This window comes from Caloenas nicobarica, chromosome 9, assembly GCF_036013445.1.
Source record: "Caloenas nicobarica isolate bCalNic1 chromosome 9, bCalNic1.hap1, whole genome shotgun sequence".
Taxonomy (NCBI): Eukaryota; Metazoa; Chordata; class Aves; order Columbiformes; family Columbidae; genus Caloenas; species Caloenas nicobarica.
In genome coordinates this window covers 21,962,032-21,986,331 of record NC_088253.1, presented here as the reverse complement: position 1 = coordinate 21,986,331, position 24,300 = coordinate 21,962,032, and the positions used below count along the sequence as shown (strand labels likewise).

At 60.7% G+C, this 24,300-nt stretch overlaps 1 protein-coding gene across 3 annotated transcripts in view; it reads left to right on the top strand.

The window, feature by feature from the left end:
• GSE1 (Gse1 coiled-coil protein) overlaps positions 1-24,300 on the top strand; it is a 100,392-nt gene that overhangs the window by 68,966 nt on the left and 7,126 nt on the right. For all 3 annotated transcript variants that reach the window (XM_065640667.1, XM_065640669.1, XM_065640668.1), the window contains exons 3-9: positions 15,338-15,556; positions 19,858-20,057; positions 21,441-21,622; positions 21,769-21,966; positions 22,551-22,742; positions 22,837-23,150; positions 23,527-23,851. In XM_065640667.1, the coding sequence (XP_065496739.1) occupies positions 15,338-15,556; positions 19,858-20,057; positions 21,441-21,622; positions 21,769-21,966; positions 22,551-22,742; positions 22,837-23,150; positions 23,527-23,851 (1,630 nt within the window). The remainder of the gene's footprint in view (positions 1-15,337; positions 15,557-19,857; positions 20,058-21,440; positions 21,623-21,768; positions 21,967-22,550; positions 22,743-22,836; positions 23,151-23,526; positions 23,852-24,300) is intronic.

Sequence of the window (24,300 nt, the reverse complement as noted above, 5' to 3'; positions counted from 1 at the left end):
CTGGGGAGGGGGGAAGTGGAACGGGAGCACCCAGCACCCAGTGGCTGGGAGCACAGGGGTGCACATGGGGAGCACATGGGGGGCACACGGGGGTGCACGGCAGCTGCCGCGTGGGGAGCGGGACGCCAGCGATGACTCAGGGGACGGGCCAGAAATACTCGGAGCGCCGATCTTGACAGATGTAGGTTAGGAAGGAAGAAAAGACATAATAATAATCCTCCGACCTGGAATTAGAAAAGCAATATTTAACGCGGGGGGAGGAGGAGGGCGCAGTTTTTCACCAGCTTCGCCTCTGCCAAATGGGTTTCTGGGGAGCTCGACTCACGTGTGCACATGTGTGTGTGTTCAGACGTGTGTGTGTGCTGCATGCACGCGAGCACATGCATGCGTGTGCATGCACATGTGCATACAAGCGTGCACAAGTGTGCATTTCCAGCCGGAAAAACCTTTTGCAAACACCCTCCTGCTCACTTGCACCGCGCACCAGGCCCGACCTCCCCGCACCATGGGGCTGGATGGGCTTGGGGTGATACCGGGACCCCCCCAGGACCACCCCCCACCCGGAGCAGGCAGGGGCAGACAGCGAGGCCCTGAGAATGGCCTGTATCTTTAAAGCTGTTTGAAGGGCTGGTCATTATCATACAGGATGTGGCTTCTCTTGCAGGGGCGAGATATCACACATCGCCTCCGTGAACTTTGGTGTTAAAAGCGGCGGCAGTTTGGGAAGAGAGGGCTGGAGGTGGGGGGTGGAGGGGGCAGGGAGGGGGGCAGCGCACATGCATGCACCCATGCAAACATGCACCCATGCAAGTGCACCCATGCAAACGTGCACCCGTGCGTGCCTGGAGCACGAAATGCTCCCCCCGCCCCTCCTTTTCTACCCCGCCTTGGCTGATCGTTTGCTTAAAGCAAATTAAGCCGGGCCCTCGTTACTATGGTGCAGCCAGGATCTCCAGCCTCCCTCGCTCTCCCCGTAATAGCATTTATTAGCCCGATTTGCCTGCAAGCATGTCTGCCCGGATCTGCTAATGCATCAGCGGAGAGGGAATGGGGGAGATCCTATCGGGCGGCTGATTACAGCCCCCCCCAGGGCCAGGCATGGGGGGTTTGGGGGTGCAGGGGGGGCGGCAGGACCTCCCCCCAGCCTTAGCCTTCCAGCCTCTGCCTTTTGTGAAGCAGCAGGCAGGAAAGTTGGGTTATTTTTTATTTCCTAATTTTCCTCTTTAAGCGATTGGAGGGCGGGAGGGGGAGCTTTGATCTTCTATTTTTTTTTTTCTACACACCCCCCACCCCCCCCTGCCCTCAGTAGCCGCTGTTTGAAAACAGCATCCCGGAAAAGACCCACCAAAAAAAAAAAAAGAGAGAAAAAGAAAAATAAAAAATATTCTGTCTGTAGGCGAGGAGGAGGAGCGGGGTTGGAGGAGGAAGGAGGTTTCTCCTGCCCTCCCGGCCCCGGCTGGCGGGGCGCCCCGGGGATGAAGGCTGAGGCCCGGGGGCAGCGGGATGCGAGGAAGAGGAGGAGGAGGAGGAGGGTGCCGGGGCGAGCAGCTGCCTGCCGCTCTCTGCCCGCTCCCCTTCATTAGGGGAGACAAATCTGCTGTCAAGTAGCCAGATTTCCAATTTACCGATAATGATTCTTGCATGAAAATTGATCGAAGGGGGGCAAGTCTGCCGCCTCCCGCCCGCCCGCCTTGGCGCAGCCTGGGCTGTTCTGCTCAGACGGACGGACACATCGCAGCCCCGCGTGGGTCACCCACCCACCAGCACCAGGGTGGGGGATCCCACTGCACCGTCCGGCTCAGGGGGTGCGTTCCTCCCCCGCCGCCCCGCCAGGGTCCCACCGCCGCCTCCTCCTCCTCCTCTTCCTCGCCGGCTTTTTGTGTCCCCGCGGTCGCAGCTCGGGGGGCTCCAGGAGACCCCCGGGCCGGTGACACGCCATGGCAGCCGCGCTCCTGCCCCGGTGACAGCCACCGCCACCCCGAGCCGGCGCCCTGCGCTCGCTGCTATTTCAATTTTTATTTTTCCTCCTCCCCCCACGCACTTGATTCCCCCCCTGCTCCTCCTCCTCCTCCTTCTCCTCCTCCTCCTCCTCCTCCTCCTCCTCCTCCCCGCTCCACCGTATTTTTTCGCCTCTGGTTTATTTTTCCAACCCCCTCCGTGTGGCTTGGTGCTAATTTTTTTGGTTTTGTTTTTGTTATTTATATTTTTTCTCTTGCTTCCTGACACATCCTCTTCACCTTGGGTCTTTTATTTTTATTATTATTTTTTTTTTTTCTTCCTGGCCGCAATGGAACTGTAACATAAATCATGTTTGGGTTGAAACCACCTCTCTATTACTTACCAGGTAAGGCACCGCGCGATGCTGTCACCGTGTCCCCCCCCCCCCAAGTCCCTGTCCCACCTCCGGGGTCTCCCTGCGGGGTCCCCCCCACCTCGGGGACACCCCTTTGTCTGTCCCCGCCAGCGGCACCCGTAGCGCATTTGGGGGTGAAGTTACTTTCTCCCAACACCTAAGAGGGGTTTTGGGGTCCGGTGAGCTTTAGCGGGGGGAGCCGGCAGCCCCGGCGTGGCACTGCGAGGGTTTTGGGGCGCTCGGAACCCCCCACTCTGCTCCTGCTGCCACTCCCTCACCCTGGGGGGTTCTCCCCTCCCCGAGGAGCTGGGGGAGTTCTGACCGAGAAGGGACGCAGAGAAACGCCGAGTGCGCCGTGTTTTGGGGTGGGGGTCCCCGCTCGCGGCCCCGCTGCTGCTGGGGCGCGGGGACTTGGGGCACCAAAGTTTGCTGCGCCCCCCCAGCCGGCAGCACTGACCCCACGGTGGCTGGTGAAGGAGGGGGACCCCCCCGTCTGGGGGGGTTTGGGGTGTTTTGAGGGTGTCGGTGGTGAAGGGGACTGGGGGACGAGCTGGGGGTGTATGTTCAGGGTGTGTGCTTGGGGGGTGCATGTTTGGGGTACGCACTCAGGGTGCACACATCAGATATGTGCTCAGGGTGGGAGCTTGAGATGCTCTTGGGGTGCACGTTTGGGGTGCAGGCTTGGGCTGTACGTTTGGGTTGTACACTCAGGAGTCTCAGGCTGGGAGCTCGAGGTATTTTTGGGGTGCAGGCTTGGGGTACAGCCTCGGGCTGCGAGCTGAGGCTCTGAGCTCTTGGGGTGCATGTCTGGGGTGCAGGCTCGGAGTGCACGCTCCGGCTGTGAACTCGAGCCGTGAGCTCAGGGTGCTCTGGGGGTGCACGCTCGGGGTGCACGGTCGGGGTGCATGTTCGGGGTGCACGCTCTGGCTGCAAGCTCGGGTTGCTCCGGGGGTGCAGTCTCGGGGTGCAAGTTTGGGGTGCACACTTGGGGTGTACTCTCTGTCTGTGAGCTCAGGGTGCTCTGGGGGTGCAGTCTTGGGGTGCACGCTCTGACTGTGAGCTTGGGGTGTGCTTGGAGAGGCAGGGGGTGGCGGGGGCCCCTCTCCTGGGGGGGCCGTACCCCCACACGGCGGTTTCCCCGCGGAAGGTTGTTTGTTTCAGGAAATGGCTTTTGCATGTGGCAGTTGTTACAGGAGCGAACGCGCCTGCGCCGGGGCGCGCGAAGGCGAGCCAGGAAGGGCGGCCGAGGGGTGCCGGGGTTGAACTTGGGGGGCCCCCCCACTGGGAGGGCTTGTGGTGTGACATCCCCCCCCCGCCCAGGGCTGTGCCACAGCAGGGACATGTGTGACTGTGCCATGCGGTGGGGACTCCTCCAAGGGCTGCAGGTGCAGGGAGATGAGTTGGGGGTTGTTTTATTTTTTATTTTTTTTTCCCCTTAAATTCCATATTTAGCACACTCTGGTCGAGCGGGGGTTCCTGGCGGCGGCTCCTGTTGCATGAAACTTCTGGTGTTGCCGTTGTTGCTAATGCACTTAATTCCTGCGCCCCGGCAAACCCTGTTCCGACCGGCTCTTTGGCTTTCCAGCCACCTCAGAGAGGAATTAAAAAAGAAAAATTGGAGGAGAAAAGCAAGACAGAGAGAGGAGCATGGAAGTGTCAGGCTGTGAGATTTAAAGCAATTAAGGGAAATTATGTTGGAGGCGCTGGCAAGCAGAGAAATCGCCGGCGGCAGCTGCCGGGGCGTTGGGAGATGCTGGTGGGCCAGGGCGGGTGGGAGCAGATGGAGCTGTGAACCTTCCCCCGTGGGCTGGCGGGGGCTTCACCAGTGCTGGGCTGGTGGCGGTGACTCAGCGGAGTCCTGCTGGGGACTGTCACCACCTCGGGGACTGCCTGGCCGTGGCCCGTGTCACACACTCCTTGGTGGCTCGCTCTCCCGGCTCGAATGGCATGGGATCCAGCTGACTCCGGTGTCCCCTCAATCCCTCCGGTCACCGATGCTTCTGTCCCTGCATCCCTCCGGTCACTGATGCTTCTGTCCCTGCATCCCTCTGGTCACTGATGCTTCTGTCCCTCCGGTCATGGGCTGGAGATGAGCAATGGAGCTCAGCCAGCTCCGAGGGGACACTGGGCGTGCTGGGGACCCGGCAAAAGCACAGCTGAGAATGGGGGAGCCAGGGAGGGGACCCCATTCCTCGTGGCTACATATGAGAGCCATGCTCAGGCTGGCTTGCCTGGAGATACGTGGTTGCCGTTGTCACCCTATGGCCGGTGCCAGCGTCCCTCGGGGACAGCAGCATCCTTAGGGGACAGCGGCACCCCTCGGGGACACAGAGCATCCCCGGAGAGCCTGTCTGTCTGCTCTGGCAAGCGTGAGGCTGACACCCAAATGCACACAGCCTTGTGGGGTCCCCTTTCCTTGGGTGTCTCCAAATTCCGGAGGGACCCTGGGGCTCCCCAGCGAGGTGGGACGGGACCCTGGGTGCCTTGGCGTGCCGGAGAGGACGGCGGTGGGTGCCGGCGGTGGATGCTGCTGACTCAGGACCTTCCCAAATGGTTCCTATTTTTACTCCAGGGCTGGGAATATTTCGCCCGTGGATCAAAGCAGATGGAGGGCGCTGGGTGATGCTGCGTAAACACCCGCTCAGCGGGTGCCGCTGGTGCGAGGTGTGAGTCACCGGCGGCTTTCGGCAGCGCCGGGGTGGGGACACGCCACCCCCGGGCTGGGTTTGGGGTGCTGGGGGCTGAGCATCCCCCTGGCTGGGTGCTGGGGTGCCTGTCCTCATCCTTGCCGGGTGGGAGATTGGGGGGTGCTCGGAGGTGATGCTCACGGGGTGCTGGGGGGTCTGGGCTGTCCTGCCTTCCTCCCTCGCCCACCCCACCATCCTCCTCCTCTTCCTCTCGCCAGTCCTAAATTCGGTCGCCATGGCAACCATGTCAACCACTTTCCAGCTTCCCCGTGATGGTTTGAGGAGCGGAGCGGGGGAAAGGGGAGCCAGGGGAAGGGGGTGGCGGGTGAGGGCTGCGCGCCGGGGCGGGGGGACCGGGGACATGGCTCCCGGATCAGGGCTGGGGGTGACACTTCCCAGATGTTTTTTTTTCCCTGGCTTGTGAGCAGCAGCGGTGCCAGCCTGGTGTGTGCCAAGGGGGCAGGCTGGGGAGCCCTGCCCTGGGGAGGGGGCTCGATTGCAGCCCCCCAGCTCTGAGCAGGTACCCCCAAAATTCAAGACCTGTCTGCAGCCACCCTGCTCATGGCAGGGCCCTGCTGGGACCCAGGACATCAGGAGCCACGTGGCTTGGAGGGGGGTGAATTGTTCCCAAACACCCCCTTTTTCTCCAACCCCCCCGCTCTGTAATCTCTTTATTCCTGGGCTAAGCCTGGTTCCTGATGGTTTTAAAGGCAGCTTTGCCTGTCGCTATATAGGACGGGGTGGAAAGCTGGCGGCTGCGCGGGTGGGTTAGAACCCCACGGCGGGTGGGGGCTGTCCGGGTACCCCCGGGGCTGCGGGCTGCCGGGGGGGGCGAGCAGGCGAGGTGTAATTACCCCAGCAGGAGTTTGGCCTGCGATGAAAGCGGGGTACAGCTGCCATCCCCCCGCCACCGCCTCGTCACCCCCCTCAGCATCCCGCATCCTGATGCCCGCGGGTCTGTGGGGTGCTGTGGCATCGCTCGCCTCCAAACCCACGCTGGGTTTTCGCGAGGGAGCAGGTGCTTCTTTTCTATATGGTGTGTGTCCCGTCCCCCCCCCTCGGCTTTCCCTTCCCTTGGCACCAGCTGGTGGCACCTGCCAGGGACACTCCTCCTTGGCACGGCACCGCGGCACGTGTGCCGGCACCGCCGGCGGCCGCCGCGCTCGAGGCACCACCGGCAGCCCGGGAGGGGGGAACGGGGCCAACCCTGCCCCGCGCCTGGCAGCGGGATGCATATCCCCCCCCGCCCCCCCATTTTATTATTAATTTTTAACTTTATTTCCCAATGCTGTGCTTAATTAACCACCGCCGCCTCTTGCCGCGAGCCAGCGCAGGGGATTTATTACACCGAATGTCGATGGGACGGATCCTCCCCCACCAAAACACCCCTCCAATGGGTTATTTCACAGGCATTAAAAAGTGGGGGTGACACCCCAACTCACCCCCCCCCGCCACAAGGGGCTTTTTGGGGGAAGGCGGCTGCGTTTCTGCATCACCAAGCTTTTTCCTTCCCCCCTTCTTTTCATAATAACACTTTAAAGATGTTTGACATCTGTAACAAACAGCTGGCATCCTGTTATGGAAGAATGTCCTTTTATTTCCGAGCAGGTTGAACTGTCATTAATAGTATAATTAGGTGATTATCGGCGTACAGCAGAAAACTGCTTAATTGCACAGCCAGCTTTGCGAGGATCCCCGGCTCCTTTATTGCTGGATTTGTTTTAGCCGCCTGAATTTTTTCCTGTTGTGTTGTGTTTTGTTTTTTTTTTTAACCACATTGATTATTATTTTTTAATGTGCGTGGCAGCTGGGGGAGCGCGGCAGCGCCGGGAGCAGGGAGGGGGACACACGCACACATGTCCCCCCCTTCTCCCAGGTCCCCAGGGGATTTATTTTTAACCCCGTGAGTGCTGAAGCGGGGTCTCAGAGGTGGGTTGGGTGGGGGTTTGGCTGGGCGCAGCACCCATGGGTGCGAGGTGGGTGGGAGCACCCATGGGTGGGAGCTGACGGGGTGCAGAGTTTGTTTGAGGGGATAAAGGAGATGTCTTTGTTCGCAGCTCCGTGCCATCCGCTGCCGGCGGGGAGCGGGGCCACGACCCCCATTTTTGTGGGGTGGAGGGGACACCCGTCCTGCTGGGGTCACCCACTGTCACCCATCCCTGCTGCATGGGACCCTCCTTGTTGAGCACTGTCCCCCTCTCCATCCCCACAGTGTGGGGGGCACACACTTGGCTCACTATGGAGTTGATCTGTCCCTGTCCCCATCCCTGTCCCCCTTCCCATCTCCGGGACGTGGCGTTTTGGCGCCCGCCAGACAATAGCGCTTTGTATCTCCCCCCACCCTGGCCCCCGGTGCCGCCAAACACACTTGTTAGCACCGCAGCTTTGTGCTGTAAATTTCCACGGAGTAATTATGTCTTAATTTATGATAATCCCAGGCGGGCGGTGGAGGGGGGGCGAGCGCCAGGCAAGTTTGGAAGTTGCCCGCTGGGGTCCCGTGGGGCTCGTCCCGCCCGTGAACTTCTCCGTCCCGGTGCAACGTGAGCAATAGGGAACGTGGGAAGTGGGTGATGGGGATGGGGGAGAGTGTCCCCGAGTGGGGACCGGGGTAACGGGGAGTTGGGTACCGGTCACGACTCGCACCGCTGTGATGACAGGTGTGTCCCCAGCGCGGTGGCCGGTGATGCTGCGCATCCCACCACCCATCCAGGAGTTTGGTATCCCGTGGGTGCGTGGGCATGGCACGTCCCTGGGTGATGCTGGGATGCCGTGCTGTGTCCCGGTGCCATGTCCTGGTTCCATGGCCCGCTGCCGCCTCCCCCAGGCAGGAGGGACCCTCTCCCATCCCATGCGCCCTCGGCATCGCTCCAGCGTGGGGCTGGACCCTTCCCCCTTCTCACCGCCAAAAGGTTCATCCCACCTTTGTCTGAAGGGCTTATTACCAGCAAAAATAGCGGCTCTTTTCCCTTGGCCTTCCCGGGGGTGAAATTAGACACTTCTGCAATTTTGGAGGAGAATGATGGGGAAGGGAGGAAGGTTCTCATCACCGGTAGGAACCCCGCCACCAGGCAGGGTGCTGGTGCTCTCTGGCATGGGAAGCAATGGAATCCCTCATCCTCATGTCCCCTCCAAAGCCACCACCATGGGAATCCCATGGGGTTTGGGGAGCGTTTAATGCGCACCCCATGGAGGCAGGTTTGGGGGTCTACGTGCACCTGTACATTCCATACATCCCACCACCCGCTGCCGACGGGGGCTGTGGGTGCTCTGGACACCCTGTCTCATGCCCTGGGGTGGCTTTTGTCCCCAGGGAGGGGTAAAACCCCGGGGCTGCACCCGCTGCACCTGCAGCCGGGTCCCCGGTGGGAGGCAGCGTGCACCCACTGACATTTGCCAAGCGTAAAAATTCAATTAATTCCAGCAGGCAGATTAAATATAAGTGAATTTTAATAATTTGCTCGAAAGGCTGAGGATTACTGTAGGCGAAAGGGGAAGATGCTCCGCACGCAGGGGCACCGGCACGGGGGATCGCCGGCATTAATCGCCCGAAATCGTGGTGTGGGAAGGGGGCTCCGCTCCCCTTGGGGGCTTCATGGAAACGGTGAGACCCACCAAGGTGGCGGTGGGACCCTGGGATGTCCCCTGGGGACGCCATGGGGACATTGCGAGGGGACTCTCTGGTGAGAAGCCAAGGTTTCACCAAGACCTCCGCAGCATCTTGTAAATAAAAAGCTGGTGACGTGGGGCACCGATTGCTACCAGATGGCGCCGGCATTAGGAAAATGAAAATACATGCAGTAAATTTGCCGTTTGCCAGCGTTAATTTCTTATCCCAAGGTAAAACCTTCCCTCTGGCCCGTGCCGGGCCATCTGCACCATCATAAACCGCCGTGTTGTATCTGGGGGGACCCCGGGAGCGCGGGGGGGACCCCCCAGCCCTGCCCGCCCCCCCGGCTTTGCCAGCGGCGCGGTGGGATTGATGGAGATTGCCCGTGACCTTTGCTAGGACACGAGGTATTACCATTAATACTTCTGTATTTCCGGAGTTTGCGCCGTGCATAAATCTCGTATCAAGCTGGGTGGGCAGAGTAATCTGCCAGGCAGCGTTATTAATACCTGTTATTAATACTCATTATTAATCCCCGGCGCTGGAGCCCTTCGTTAGCTGCCCATGGATGGGGCGAGGAGGCTGCGCTGTGTAACACCCCCCTACCACCTTTTGGGGTGCAGCTGGGATGTGCGCTGGGAAATCCCCATTATTGGGGTTTTGGGGTCACCTGGGGGCACCCACCCCTGTGGTGGGGGGGCAGGTTTTGGCTGTGGACCCCCCTTGGGTCTGCCAGAGGGGGATGGGAGCACCCCAAAAGCAGCCTTGCCCTGGCACCCTCTAACTCTGCCCCAGAGCCCCTGGCTTGGCCGGGTCCTGGCCCCCCACCCCTGTGCGCACCCCCTGCCCTGCCAGGACCTGCCCCTTGCCCTGCCAGGACCTGCCCCTGTGCAAGATCCAGCCTGCGTGAAACTCTAATCTCCCAATTTTATTCGCTCGGCTCCAGCCGATTTGCATAATCCACATAATCACCCCGGTTTTAATTGCCCACAACTCTGCAGAAAGATCATGTGGTTAAGTGGTAAATCATAATTAGATAAATAATTGGCTTGGCCGCAGCAAGCTGCTTTGTTATACCTGCCATCTGCTGGGCAAGGGCTTCTCGCGCCGAGAACAATGCGGCGCTGCCGGCAAAGCCCGCGCTGCCCGCGGCGGGGCTGCCGAGCTGCTGGCATGGGGACGGGGACAGGGACGGGGGACGCGGATGGGAGGGTGGCCTGGCTGCACCGGCATTGCCCGCTTCTGGCCCCTGCGATGCCCGGTAGCTCCGCGCAGGGTTTGGCAGCGCAGTGCGATGCTTGGCACTGACCTTGCACAGCAGCACCGGGCAGTGCCCGACGGCACCGTGCAACGCCTGGCGGCACCGGGCAGTGCTCGGTGGCACCGTGCAATAGTCAATGGCACCGTGCAGTGCTCAGTGGCACCGTGCAATAGTCAATGGCACCGTGCAGTGCTCGGTGGCACTGCGCAATGCCCAGCAGCACCGTGCAGTGCCAAATGGCACCGTGCAATGCCCAGCAGCATCGTGCAGTGCTCAGCAGCACCGTGCAGTGCCAAATGGCACCATGCAATGCCCAATGGCACCGTGCAGTGCCCGGCAGCACTGTGCAAAGCCCAGTGGCACCGTGCAGTGGTCATCGGCACATGCAATGGCCAAGAGCACCATGCGAAGCCCATCGGTGCTCTACAGTGCCTGGCAGCACCGTGCACTGTCCAACAGCATCGTTCAATGCCCAGTAGCACCACGCGGTGCCCCATAGCACCAAACAACACCTGGCAGCCCCGTGCTGTGCCCAGCGGTGCTGTGTGATCCCTGGCACCCACCTGCGCACCCCCTGTCGCCCTATTCAGCCCCCAGCAGCAGCTGATGCAAAGAGGAGGGGTGGGGGCTGTACCCCACTTTCCCCAAAGCAGGGGGGGCCTCCAGAGGCGGCTGGTACCCAGATCCAGAGCCACCATCCCAACCTGGATGCTGCAGAGAGGGACTTGTGGCCAAGCAGCATCCTTGGGGCACGGGCGTTTTATTTTCGAAGCCCCCAGCTCGCTCTGCCAGGGCAGAAACAGGGAAGAAAATTGCTTTGAAGTGAATCTTTTTCCCCAGCCTCATTTCCTACAGGTTTAAAAAGCACCTAGGGCTGGTTGGATGGGGCATGGGAAGGTAAGGAAAGCAGAAAAACAATCCCGCATCACGCTGGCCGGATCCCTCCCCGGCGCTGCGCCCTCCAAACGAGCTCTTATTAGTTTGCTTGTTGTCGTTTGCCAGATCAATGGTCCATGGAGGAGTGATCGATGATGGAGACCCAGCCGGCTAATAGCGCCATGCACTTGGACACTCAGTGCTGTGCCGGGCTCCCCGGGGAGCCCTGAATCTCATCCCTGGCCAGAAAGGTGGTCCCCACCCTGGGCACCCCATCCGGACTCCTCCAGGGGTGCTGGGGAGCCAGCCAAGGTGGGGGCTCCTGAGATGGGTGCCGGGCTCTGCCCTGAGGACTCTCAAAATGAGCAGAGGATGTGCCCCCAGGGACACTTGGGGACACCAAACCCAGCCACCTCCTTTCGTTTCAGCTGTGCGGGCCGGGCTGTGGGGAGGGAGGGCAGGAGCGCGGGCTCCAATCGATCAATTAATTAATTAATGGAGCGTGCTGATGGTGCGGCGGCAGAGCTTCTTGTAATGAGGGGTGGAAAATGTGCGGTGGCGGCTCGGCGGGAGAGGAGGTGGGGATGCTGCCTGTCCCCTGCCTGTCCCCTGCCTGCTGGGGTGCATGGCGGGGCGGGGGACACGATGGGCACGTGCTGCCCCTGGCTGCCTGCCCTCCCTCCTGCCCGCACAGGCAGCCATCAGGCAGAGCGAGGAGCCGGTGGGGGGGACTTGACAATGCGATGCCATTAGCATGGAAAATCCATGCAAAGCAGCTGTTCCCGCTCGGAGCGTGCAGCTGGATGCGGCTCCGGAGCGGGAGATGAGGGATGGGGCGGGGGGGGGTGAAAAATGCTGGAGGACCTCCTGCCATGGAGCATCACCCCAAATTCCTCGGGGATCCATCTGGAGCCGGGGTCCTGTGCGGCGGATGCGGCTCCGTCCCGGGGGGGATGCAGGATGCTCAGGGATGCTCAGGGATGCTCGTCTCTCCCCGCTCCCTCAACCTCCCGCTGTGCTGGGGTTTTTTTCCACTCCATTTGCCAGGGGCTGGAGCTGCTGCTGCCTGATCGTATTTGGTAATAAATTATTAGTTCCAGCGCTCGGGAGCTCAAAATAGCTGCTTTTAAAAGCAGGCGGCTGGTGCAGGTTGAGTTCAATGGCAATCTGCTCTGAAGGGCACTTCATGCTCATTAGGGACCTTTCAAGGTGCTGGGGGGGGTGAAAGCGGGGGGAGCTGAACCCAAGGTGCTAAACCTGCCTGTGCCGCGTTTCCCGGCAGCTGCCCACGGCGGGGAGGCAGCGGTACTGAACCCCCATCCCCAGCGCGATTCCGGGAAGGATTTTTGGGGTGCTGGGGGGGGCCCATCCCTGCCCCTGCGGTGGCTGCGGGCGCGTTGGTTTGTCTGCAGCCCCAGCAGGCAGCCAGACTGGTTCTGCTCTCGCTGCCGGAGGAAGCTCCTCGCTGCCAAAAAACCCGCCAGCGTCATCAGGAGCAGATGGAGAGAAGATGGCACCGGCCCAGCTCCCAGCCCTGCGCCGGGGACGCGAGGGGACAAGGGGGTGAGGAGGGGCTGGGGGCGCAGGGACACCCCTTCAGGGGCTTGGGGTCCTGCCCTGTTGGGGATGCCAACCGCACGTGGGACAGAGTGACACATCGCCTGGTCCCCAACCTCAGCAAGGGGACCCAGGCGTCCGGCAGCCCCTGCACCCCCACCCTTGGCTTGGTGGGGGGTGCACAGGCAGCACCCTGTGTTGGGGTTCAGCTCCCCGCCCCGTGTGAGGCAGCTGCTGGCGTGACCCCGGGCTGCTGCCAGGCCCTGAACTTGACCTGTTTTTCTGCACCGGGGAGGGGCCCCACCTCACTGTGGGGTGGGTGGGACAGTGTCCCCAGCCCCTGGGGGGACGGTGACTCCCGCAGAGGATGCTGCAGTGACAGGGGGACGCAGCATGGTCCCACATCCCCATCCCCTTGCGCCCACTCATGCCTGGCCAGCTCTCCACCGCGGCGTGCCTCAGTTTCCCCATCTGGCAGTTCTCCCGCCCAGCAGCCCAGGGACGCCCGGACAGACGGACGCCACCTCAGTCGGGGCAAGGCGGGTGAGCGGCGCTGCTCAGGCCCCAGCCGGGGTGGAGGCGCCGATTTTATCACCGGGCAGGAGCGGCAGAACTGGTTTGGAGCCCGGCTGGGGCAGCGGCACGGCGTTAGCGAGCCAGCCCCGGGAGGGGCACGCCGGGTCCCCGCGCGCTTCCCGGCGAGCTGCTGGCTCGGAGCTGCCCCGGTAAATCCCAGCGGGATCATGAGTTTGTCGGGAGGCATTTGGGGCCGCGGAGATCAGCTGAGCATCACACGGGCGATGCTGCGCCGCCAGCCCTCGTGCCCCGCCAGCGTGCGCCAGTGTGCACCAGCGTGCACCAGCGTGCTCATCCCCGGTGGCTGGTTAGCAAAGTGTTTCCAGCCTTGGGTTGGAGCTGGGGGGGGGTGTTATGTTGGGCTTAATGGCTGGGGAGAAGCTGGGGGGGGCATGGGGAGGTGCCTGGGGAGTGCAGGGCTGTGCCAAAGGGATGTGGGGCAGTGACTGGGGAACGTGGGGCTGTGCCCAGCGGGTTCATGGCTGTGTTTGGGGGTTCATGGCTGTGTTTGGGGGCACAGGGCTGTGCCTGAGGGATGTGGGGCAGTGCCCAGGGGGTGTTCACGGCCATGTTTTGGGGTACAGGGCTGTGCCCGGGAGATATGGGGCAATGCCTAGGGGATGTGGAGCTGTGCCTGGAGGATGTGGGGCTGTGCTCAGGGGGTTCATGGCTGTGTTTGGGGGTGCAGGGCTGTCCCCAAGGGATGTGGGGCAGTGCCCAGGGGGTTCATGGCTGAGTTTGGGGGTACAGGGCTGTACCAGGGGTGCAGCAGCCCCTGGAATGGTGCTCAGTGCCTCAGGCAGATCCCGCTGTCCCCCTCTCCCTGGGGGTGCACCCAGGCACTCATCTGGGGGTCCGGTGCAGAGCCCGGGCGTGCAGGGGCCCGGCCGGTGCGGTGCGTTGGCTTCCCAGCTGTTCTGGTAATGAATTTACATGAGGCGAGCGTGTCGACACGGCGGCAGTCAATGGCTGAGAGCACCGGAGTTAATAAACGCTGGATAATGAGGGCAGAGGGGAGCGCCTGCCGCCTCTCCTGGGGCCTGGGGGGGCAAAGATTAATCAACACCGAGTGGCACTGGCGGCCCCCCTCTCCCCACCGCTCTGCCCGGCTGCCCTTGGCCACGGGGGGCTCGGGGGGCTCCAGTGTCACCAATACCTCTAGCCAAGCTGGGGGGCTGCCCCTCACCCCCCACCCACCTGGGAGCAGGGCTAATTTTAGGCAGGTGTTAATGAAGCTGCTCGTTTGGAAATCTATTTTAAGGGCCCTGACATCAGCAGTTGCTGTTTTGGGAGCTGGAGAGCCCTGGAGTGGTTGGGGGGGCGCACAGGGTGAGCTGCACCCAGCAGCACCTGAACCCTTAGAGGCTGCTGTGCCTTGGGGCACCTCTTCTTTGGGGTGCAGCGATGGGGACTTGGGGGTGCCATGGTGAGGTTTTGAAGGTGCTGTGGTGGGAGATTTGGGGGTGTAATGGGGAGAGTTTGAGTGTGAAGTGGGGAGGACTGGGGGTGCAATGGTGGGGAGCTGGGGGGGTTTGGTGGGGATTTGGGAGTGCAGTGGGGCTGCGATGGTGTGGATTTGGGGGTGCAATGCTGGGGGTTTGAAGGTGCAGTGGTGGGGATTTGGGGGTGCAGTGGGGCTGCAATGGTGAGGATTTGAAGGTGCAATGGTGGGGACATGGGTGTGAAGTGGGGGGGATTTGGGGGTGCAATGGTTTGGGGTTTGAAGGTGCAATGCTGGGGGTTTGGGTGTGCAGTCGTGAGGATTTGGGCGTGCAATGCGGCTACAATGGTGCAGATTTGAAGGTGCAATGGTGGCAACTTGGTTATGAAACTGGGGGGACTGGGGGCGTGATACGGGGGATTTGGGGATGCAGTGATGCGAATTTGGGGGTGCAATGGTGGGGGCTTGAAGGTGCAATGATGAGGAGCTGGGGTGCTGTGGTGGGGATTTGGGGCGCAATGGTGCAGATTTGAAGGTGTGGTGGTGGGGACTTGGGTATGAGGTTGGGAGGATTGGGGGCGCGGTATGGGGAATTTCAGGATGGAATGGTGGCAAATTGAAGATGCCACAGTGGAGATTGAAGGTGCAATGGTGGGGATTTTGGAGTGTGGTGCTGGTGACCCAGAGATGCCATTTTTGGGATGTGGGGGTGCAGCAGTGGGGATTTGGGGGTGCGATGGTGGCAATTCAGCAGCACCACGCGAGTCAGGGGACTGCCCCCCCTCCCCATCACCTCCATCAGGATGCTGAAGTCCCCCCAAAACACCCTCTCACCCCAATTGCATGCACTGGGGGTGCATTTTGGGGGTGACGAACCAGAGTCTTGCTTGTCCTGATGTTCCTGCTCTGGGGGGCAGGGGGCAGGGTGTGGATTTGGGGATCCCTCTCCCCATCTAACACGGGCTGCTCTCCTTGGCAGGCATGAGCCATGAGCCGAAGTCGCCATCCCTAGGAATGCTATCCACCGCCAGCCGCACCACCGCCACCGTCAGCCCCCTCACCCCCTCCCCGCTCAACGGCTCCATCGTCCCCAATGGCAGCCCGGCCGCCAGCAGCACTTTGTCCGTCCAGGCAGCACCTTCCTCCAGCTTCGCCGCTGCTCTCCGCAAGCTCGCCAAGCAAGCCGAGGAGCCCAGAGGTAGGGACAAGGACGGGGACAGGGACCGGCGGGGTGCTGAGCATCAGTGCCTTGCCCACCCCTGAGCCGGTGGACGGCGTTTTCTCATTGTTTTCCTAGTTAATGTCTTTCCCCAGCGTCATGGCTTGAGGGAGCAGTTTAGAAATTCAATTCAGCTGGAGTAATCCAACTGTTGTATCACTTGCCGTACCCTGGGAGAAAAATCTGCGATACGGGGGAGCTCCGTCCCTCCCTGGCCCCGCCAGCCCCACTAATTCCTGCCACGCTTCACCGAAGTGCTGTTTTGTTGGTTTTTCTTTTTTTGTCGTAGAATCATTTTGGTTGGAAGAGACCCTCAGGATCATCGAGTCCAACCATAACCTAACTCTAGCATTAAACCATGTCCCTAAGAACCTCATTTAAACGCCTTTTAAACCCCTCCAAGGATGCTGACTCCACCACTGCCCTGGGCAGCCTGTTCCAATGCCCAACAGCCCTTTGGGGAAGAAATTGTCCTAATATCCAATATAAACCTTCCCTGGCACAACTTGAGGCCATTTCCTCTTGTGCTGTCACTTGGTACTTGGGAGAACAGACCAACACCTTCCATGCTCCAGCCTCCTTTCAGGTAGTTGTAGACAGCGATAAGGTCTCCCCTCAGTCTCCCGTTCTCCAGGCTTTTCCTCCAGAGGTTCCTCAAATATGTTCCTTCCCCACCCAAATTGCTTGGCCAAATAGCAAATTTGGGTGCCCTCGGGATGTCCCCATCCCTCATCACCCTGCGATGGCCCAGCCACCACATTCTCCATCGCGCCCCACGTCTCTGCTGGGGTGCCGGAGCATCCCGAGGTCCCCACTGCCACGGGGAGCGTGTCCTGCGGGACGTGTGGCCGTCCCACATGTCCAGGAGAGGCAGCCTGTCCCCGGACTGCAAGGCGTTCCAGCAGGAGACTGTTGGCCTCATCAATTTGCACCAAAATAGCATTTATCCCTGCTATTTCCAGTGGTGGGTGCTCCCCCTTGGGTTGTTGCCTGCTGCCCGGGCGGGAGGATGCAAGACCCTTTTTGCCAAACTGTTTTTGGAAGGCCCTTTTTAGGAGACTTTTTTGCAAGGTCATTTTTGGAAGGCCGTTTTTAGAAGGCCCTTTTTGCAAGGCTCTTTTTGGAAGACCTTTTCTGCAAGACCCCACCAGCGACGAAATGCCCGGTCCCAGCTGAGACCCGAAGTCTCCAGCATCATCTGCTCCTCAGGAAGCCCATGGGGACACCGGGTCCCCATGACACCGAGGGGACCAGCTCTCGGTGATGCTTCAGCCTCACTGGGAGCCCCTGGTTCTCCCTGGCTGCCTCCTCCAGAGCCCATCTGCTTCCATCGGGCCGGTCGGTTGGGTTTGGGGGATTATTTTGCCTTTTCTTTCCCCCACACCCCATGGCTTGTACCCCTACCGTGCTGTTCAACCCATCCAAAGGGACATCAGTGGGTTTTGACACGGATTTCATGGTGCTGGAGAGAAGCAGCCACGTTCCTCTTGGATTTCCCCTTAGCAACTGCAGAGTTTGTTTGCAAAAAAAAAAAAAAAAAGAAATACACCAAACGAAACAACAACAACAACCACAAAAAACCTGCCCATCTGGATGCTCAAAGTGGCTCATCCCGGAGGTTTTTAATAGGCGTGGGTTTGGGTGCGTGTCGGGTAGGGGGTTTCTCTCCACGCCATGGTTTTTTAGCCCTGGGAGATGAGTTGCTTTGTCCCCAAATCCTCACCCCGCATCCTTTCCCGTGACAGGAGGTGCAGATGCAGCTGATGGGCCGATGCCCAGTGTGTCCCCCCAGCATCTCCGGCTTTTTTACCGGCTTTATGAACCAGCAGCTGTGGGGATGTGGGATGTCCCGCTCCCCCCCGGCATCCCCAGCTGCAGGGGCTCATCCCTATCCACTCCATCCCAGCAAAGCCCCAAAAAGCCACCAAAGCCATTGCCTGGCCGGAGGCTCCTCCTGTCCTACCCCGGGCTGTCTGCAGGGTGGGTTTTATTCCTCCCTTTGCTCTTCCTTTCTTTTTTCCCCCCCTTCCTCCTTCAGGGTCTCAGCTGTTAATTACATTTGCCTGTCAGCCTGGGCTGCTAATCTGCTATCGCTGAGCAGAAAGCGGGGAGGTCAGAAAACAAAGGTGACACCATCACACTGTGCCTCTTGTCATCTCCAATCCAGATTAGTTTCATTGACTAACTCCTGGCTGAATACCACCAGTTAATTATAACGATCACAAACCCTCCCGTTTAAAGCCACACAGCGAGAATTAAGGTTCTGAAGTAAGACTTTAGCTTCATTAATTGCCGGGCTCATTGTGATGGTATTGATTGTTAACGCTATCGCGTGGTGAGTAATGGCTTCCCCGCTCAGAGGGGATTAGGCTGCTAATTGTTGTTGGCCTTGCGCTGACAAGATAGACTTCAGTGGGTGTCAAATCCGTATCGGCGGCCTCCTTTTGTGGCGGCCAGCCTTTCTCTTTTCCCCGAGTCTTGAAATGAAAGCGATTCGGAGCGACTCGGGAATAATTAATAAGGCCGGGCGGCTGGCAGCGGGTTCCGCTGGCCTCTCTGCTCCGGCGAACATCCTTCCTGCTGGGGATGCTCCTGCTTCCCTCTGGCATTCCTGACTCCCTCCCGGTGGTACCTGGGGTGCTGGGGGTGTGGTGAGGGGTGCGTGGGGCTTTTGGAGAGGGGCTGGAGATGGTTTGCAGGCTTGCAGGGTGAGGAGCTGCCTTGCACACTTGGTGAACCAGCTTGCACACTTGAAGGGCAAGGAGACGCTTTGCACACTCAGGGGAGCTGGTTTGCACGCACACGAGAGCCAAATTGCACTCTTGAGCAGCAAGGAGCCAGCTTGCATGCTTAGGGGAGCTGCCTTGCACGCTCAGGGGAACCAGCTGGTGTGCTCACAGGGCAAGGAGCCAACTTGCATGCTCAGGGGACCTGTTTTGTACGCTTGCAGGGCAAGGAGCTGGCCTACCTACTCAGGGGAGCCAAATAGCAGATTTGTAGGGTGAGGAACTTGCACACTCAGGGGAGCCAGCTCGCACACACACAAGAGCCAAATTGCATGCTTGCACAGCAAAGAGCCAGCTTGCACGCTCAGGGGAGCTGCTTTGCACGCTTGCAGGACGGGGAGCTGGCTTGCACGCACAGAAGAGCCAAATTCCAAACTTGCATGGCAAGGAGCCAGCTTGACTGCTCAGGGGAGCTGGTTTGCACACTCAAAGGGCAAGGAGACACCCTGCACACTCAGGGGAGCCAGCTTGCATGCTTGTAGGGTGAGGAACTGATTTGCACGCTTAGGGGAGCCAGCTTGCACACATAGAAGAGCCAAATTACACAGTTGCAGGACAAGGAGCTGGTGTGCATGCTTAGGGGAGCTGGTTTGCACACTTGGGGTAGACAAGGTCCCCCTGGGTGCCAGGCTCAGTCCCAGGGTGTGGGGCATCGTTACTTCTCAGCTGACATCCTGCAGTGGCCATGGGCCACCCCTTGGTGACCAGTAGCCCATCCCTGCTGGCACGTGAGAAATGAGACTCTGGGCTGGTGGGAGCAGGGTTTTGGGGGGCAGGACCCCCTCGCACTGCCTGGATGGGTTTTGGGAGAGGGTGACGTGCCAGAGGAGCTGACACCAGGCACCATCTGCCCCAGTTAACGCAGAATTTGTATTTCTTCTCCAGTGCTGCTTTTCACTCTCTGCTTTAATTCCATTTTTATGTTTCCCTTGCAAATATCGCCAGCATCCCCGGGGTAGGTAGAGTTTAAAATATGGACGTATTATGCAAATAAAGCCAAAGCCTTGCCCAAGGGTTACAGGAAGCGACTCCTTCATCCCAGCATCTCCGAGTGCCCCAGCTCGTGTGCTGTGACTTTTGCAGCCGGATTAAGGACTCTGCGAGTTCGATATGAGCAGATGCAGCTGCCCAGGGTTGGCATCATGTTGGTGTCACTTGTGCCGGGGCACAGGCAGGATGTGATGAGCCCAGAAAGAGCTTTATGGGAGGTGGAGACAGGGTTTCAGTCCTTGTTAGATGGGAGCAACAGGGTGCCTCTCCCATGGGGCAAAGCCTTTTAGCACCAGAAGGAACCTCCCTTGGGATGGAGCTCCATGGGATGGGAGGATGGGGGTCCAGCTGGGGGGCTGGAATGATGCTGAGCGCCTGCCTGCATCCCTGGTCCCTGCAGCGGAGCATCCCCCCAGAATGGCTTCACCTTGTTCCGAGCGCGGTTTTAGCTTGTTAATAGCCGCCTTTTCCCCCATTTACTTTAATTTTTAAATTGAATTTCAGGGTCCTCAATAAGCAGCGAGTCGTCCCCAGTCTCCTCGCCGGCCACCAACCACAGCTCCCCCGCCAGTACGCCCAAGCGTGGCCCCATGGGTCCCATCATCGTCCCCCCGGGGGGGCATAGCGTGCCCAGCACGCCACCCGTTGTCACCATCGCCCCCACCAAAACGGTCAACGGGGTCTGGAGGAGCGAGGGCAGACAGGTACGACTGTGTTTTGGGGGTGCCCGTGTCCCTGTCCCCCTAAAAAAAAAGGATGGAGAGTGTGGGATGCCATGCGCAGCACTGATTGTGGTCCGGGGTGCCAGGAGATGCTCCCCGTTTTGTCCCTTCTCCTCTCTGGGGCTGGGGGACATGATGCCATCGTCCCCAGGCTGTCGTCCAGAGGGGAGCGCAAGGAAGAAGAAGCAGCGGGGAGGGGGGTGGTAGAGTGGCTAATTAAGAAGCATCGTTAATGGTTCTCCTCTCCTCCGCATGCTACGAGCAGATTCCCGGGGGGATTATGCCACTTGGAAAGGCTAATTAAACCACAGAGCCGAGAGCCGATGGGAGGGGATGCAAAACCTCGAGGGCGGCGGGGAGGGGGAGGAGAAAAATAATAAATAAATAAATGGGACTGCGATCCCCCAGGCGCTCGGAGGGGTGCGTGGGGTGTCCGGGTGCTCCCCAGTGCCGTGTCACCCCTCCCGCCCCGTGTCACCTCCCCCCCGGTGTGGGGTTAACCGAGCGTGGGTTATTGTCTGGCGGAGCCGCTCGCAGCGTGAGCCCTGGGACGGGAGGTAATTAGAGCGGAGCCTGGCACTGCACAATGAGCCTTGATGCAGGAGCGGGGGGACGCCCTTTGTGCCGCAAGGGTGACCTTGGGACTGTCCCCAAAGGCTGGGGACCTGTGACCTGCCCAGGACTGGATGGGGAGGGACACCGGGGGCAGCTGCCATCCTTCTCCTCCAGCTGCTGAATGGAGAAGGCGCCGTGAAAAATCATCATTTTTAAACCCAGCCTGGTCTTGCTGGAGTCACCCCCCCACCATGGCTAGACGCTGCAGGGTCCTTTGTCACCCCGATGGGTCCCCTCTTGCCCGGGGGTCCATCCCGAGCCGCTGTGGGGACGTGGAGGGAGCGACGTTCATCCTGGGTGTGATTGGAGCTCGTAGGGGGCTGAGGGTGCTGATGCCGTTTTTGGGGGGATGCTGGGCTGATGCCCAGTTTATGGCCACTATCAAAGGCTGCTGGGTTTCCCCGGCTGTGGCTGTGTCCTTCCCGCATGATTAATAGCTCTGGAGAACAAAGCAGCCCGTAAATCTCCAGGCAGGTAACCTGTCTGGCTTCAGCACCCTGTCTCCTACCTGTCCCCTGCCCTGTGCAGCCCCCCTGGACCCTCAAACCCCTCCAGCCTCCCTTCCACAGCCTGGATGCAGGAGGATGCTCCAGTGGATGCATCCTCTGGGTACGGGGTGCCAGCTGGGGACCCTGCAGGGACACTGGGGATCCCCTGAGGGTCTTGGGGTGGGGAGCCAGCAGGGGCTCCCCCTGTCCTTTGCAGGGTCTCTAACGCCCAGCTTGACGTTTCTGCCTTTTTGCTTTGCAGCAAGAAGCAGGATCACGAGGCAGCAGCAGCAGCGGCGCCCGCGAGCGTCTCATCTCGGAGCCCCCCCTCGCCCAGGAGAAAGCGGGGGGCCCCACCGTGCCCTCCCACCTCCTGGGGACACCCTATTCTTTTGGGCTGCCCCCCAGCTCCGTGGTCCAGGACTCCCGCTTCCCTCCGCTCAAGTGAGTCCCAGGGCAATGGGTGATTGGGGGGGTTACAGGATGCAAAGTCTGATCCCACTGAGCATCCCAGGGCAGGGGGTAACACCTCCCCATGGGGACAGAATGGGATGGTGACCCTCTCCTTGCTTCCCCCACTCCCCAAAAAGCCTGCAGCGGCCGGTTCATCACGTGGTGCCTCCCAGCGCCGTCACCGAGGATTACCTGCGCAGCTTCCGTCCCTACCACACCGCCGAGGAGCTCCGCATGTCCTCGCTGCCCCCCCTCGGCCTCGACCCCGCCACCGCCGCCGCCTACTACCACCCTGGCTACCTGACCCATCACCCCTTCCCGCACCCGGCCTTCAGGTGAGCATCGCCTGGGGGGGTCCGTGGGGCTGGGGGATCAGCTTTGGGGGCTGGGGAGGTGGGAGCTGGATCCGGGGAGGATGGTTGAGCTGCACTGGGGGCATTTTGGGGCTCTTCAAACCCCTCTTCTAGTGGAAAGCAGCCCCCATGCAGCCTGAGATCACTCTTTGGGGGAGAGTTATGGGGTCCCTGTGGGATGCCGGCACACGGAGGATGAGTCTTGGGGGCTGGGGAGGTGGGACCCTGATCTGGGGAGGATGGTTGAGCCACACTGTGGCATTTTGGGGCTCTCTAAACTCCCACTCTCTTAGCAGATGGCAACCCACATCCAGCCTGGGGTCACTCCTGGGGGAGAATTGGAGGCTCCCTGGGGGATGCCAGTGGCTGGGGAATGAGCTTTGGGCGCTGGGGAGGTGGGACCCCAATATCGGGAAGACGTCAGGGTTGCACTGAGGGAGTTTGGGGGCTCTCCCTGTGGAAAGCAGCCCCCATCCAGCCTGGGATCACTCCCGGGGGAGGAAATTAGAGGTTTTCTTTCTCCATCCCCACCTGGCACATCCCGCTAAGCATCCTTGTCTCCCCAGGATGGACGAGTCGTACTGCCTGTCAGCGCTGCGCTCCCCCTTCTACCCGCTGCCGGCGCCGGGCTCGCTGCCCCCCCTGCACCCCTCGGCCATGCACCTGCACCTCTCGGGGGTCCGGTACCCCCCCGAGCTCTCGCACTCCTCCCTTTCCGCCCTGCAGTCCGAGCGCATCTCCAGCCTCGCCGCCGAGAGGTACGGGGGGATGACAGTTTGGTGGTGGGGACACAGGGGATGCTAACAGGCATTTTTGGGGTTATTTCAGAGTTTTTTTTGTTTCTCTTTGCAGGCTGCAAATGGACGAGGAGCTGCGGCAGAGGGAGCGGGAGCGCGAACGGGAGCGGGAGAAGGAACGTGAGCGAGAAGCCGACCGGGAACGGGAGAAGGAACGGGAGCGGGAGAAGGAGCTGGAGCGAGAGCGGGAGAAGGAGCGGGAACGGGAGCTGGAGCGGCAGCGGGAACGCGCCCGGGAGAAGGAGCTGAGCATGGTGAAAGCCATGGAGGGGGGGCCGTTCCTCCCTGTGGCCGAGCTGCACGGGCTGCGGGGACACGCGGCCGAGGAGCGGGGCAAGCCGGCCGAGCCGCTGCCACCCGCCAGGCCAGGTAATGTCCCCATGGGTCACACTGCAGGGGTGCTGCCGCCTTCGGTGCAGCTGGTCACCATCCCCTTTCCCCTCCAGATGGCAAAGCAGGGGGGTCGGTGGCCCTGGGAGGGCAGCGGGGATGGAGCCGGGCTCTGCCAGGTGCCCAGATGCCGTGGTGACAGTGACATCTAACCCGGTCTAGGGCGGCAATGCGCCCGGTGCCGTAGCACATTGGGGCAGGGGGGCTGGGATGTGGCTCTGCCCCACGGCTCCCACCTGCAGGGTTGCTCGGGGGGACCCTGTGCATTCCAAAGCACCCTAATAATCAACGATAACTGCGGGTAGCCCCCCACTTTCCACACCCTGACTCTCCGGCACCCTCTTTTCCACCCCAGAGAAACTCAAGGACTCGGTGCTGCCGACGCCGAAGCCCATCCAGCACCCGCTGCACCCGCCGCCCGGCGCCCACCACCCGGTGCCCAGCCTGATCCCCAACCACAGCGTGTTCCCACTGCCGGGGAGCAGCGCGGCCACGGCGCTGCTCATCCACCGCACCAACGAGGAGGAGAAGTGGCTGGCCCGGCAACGCCGGCTGCGCCAGGAGAAGGAAGATCGACAATCCCAAGTCTCGGAATTCCGGCAGCAAGTGCTGGAGCAGCACCTGGACATGGGGCGCACCCCGAGCCAGCCCGAGCCGGAGCATCGGCCGGAACACCCCAGGTAGGGATGCTGCTCTGGGCACAGAGCATCCTCCTAAAACCTTAATTGCGTTTTCCCGTGTCACAGCCAGCCCTGCTGCAATATCCATAGGATTTTCCCATTTCCCTGCAGCTTTGCACCCGTGTTAGCGAGCCGGCATCTCACATAGAATCATTTTGGTTGGAAGAGACCCTCAGGATCATTGAGTCCAACCGTTAACCCACCCCTAGCACTGCCCCATGTCCCTGAGAACCTCATCTCCATCTGTTCAATCCCTCCAGGGATGGCGACTCCAGCACTGCCCTGGGCAGCCTGTTCCAATGCCCAACAGCCCTTTCTGGGAAGAAATTCTTCCCCAAATCCACCCAAACCTCCTCTGGTGCAACTCGAGGCCGTTCCCTCTCATTCTGTTGCTTGTTACTGTAGAACCACATCCGTGCCCCTCGCTCCCTGCACATCCCCGTGCGCAG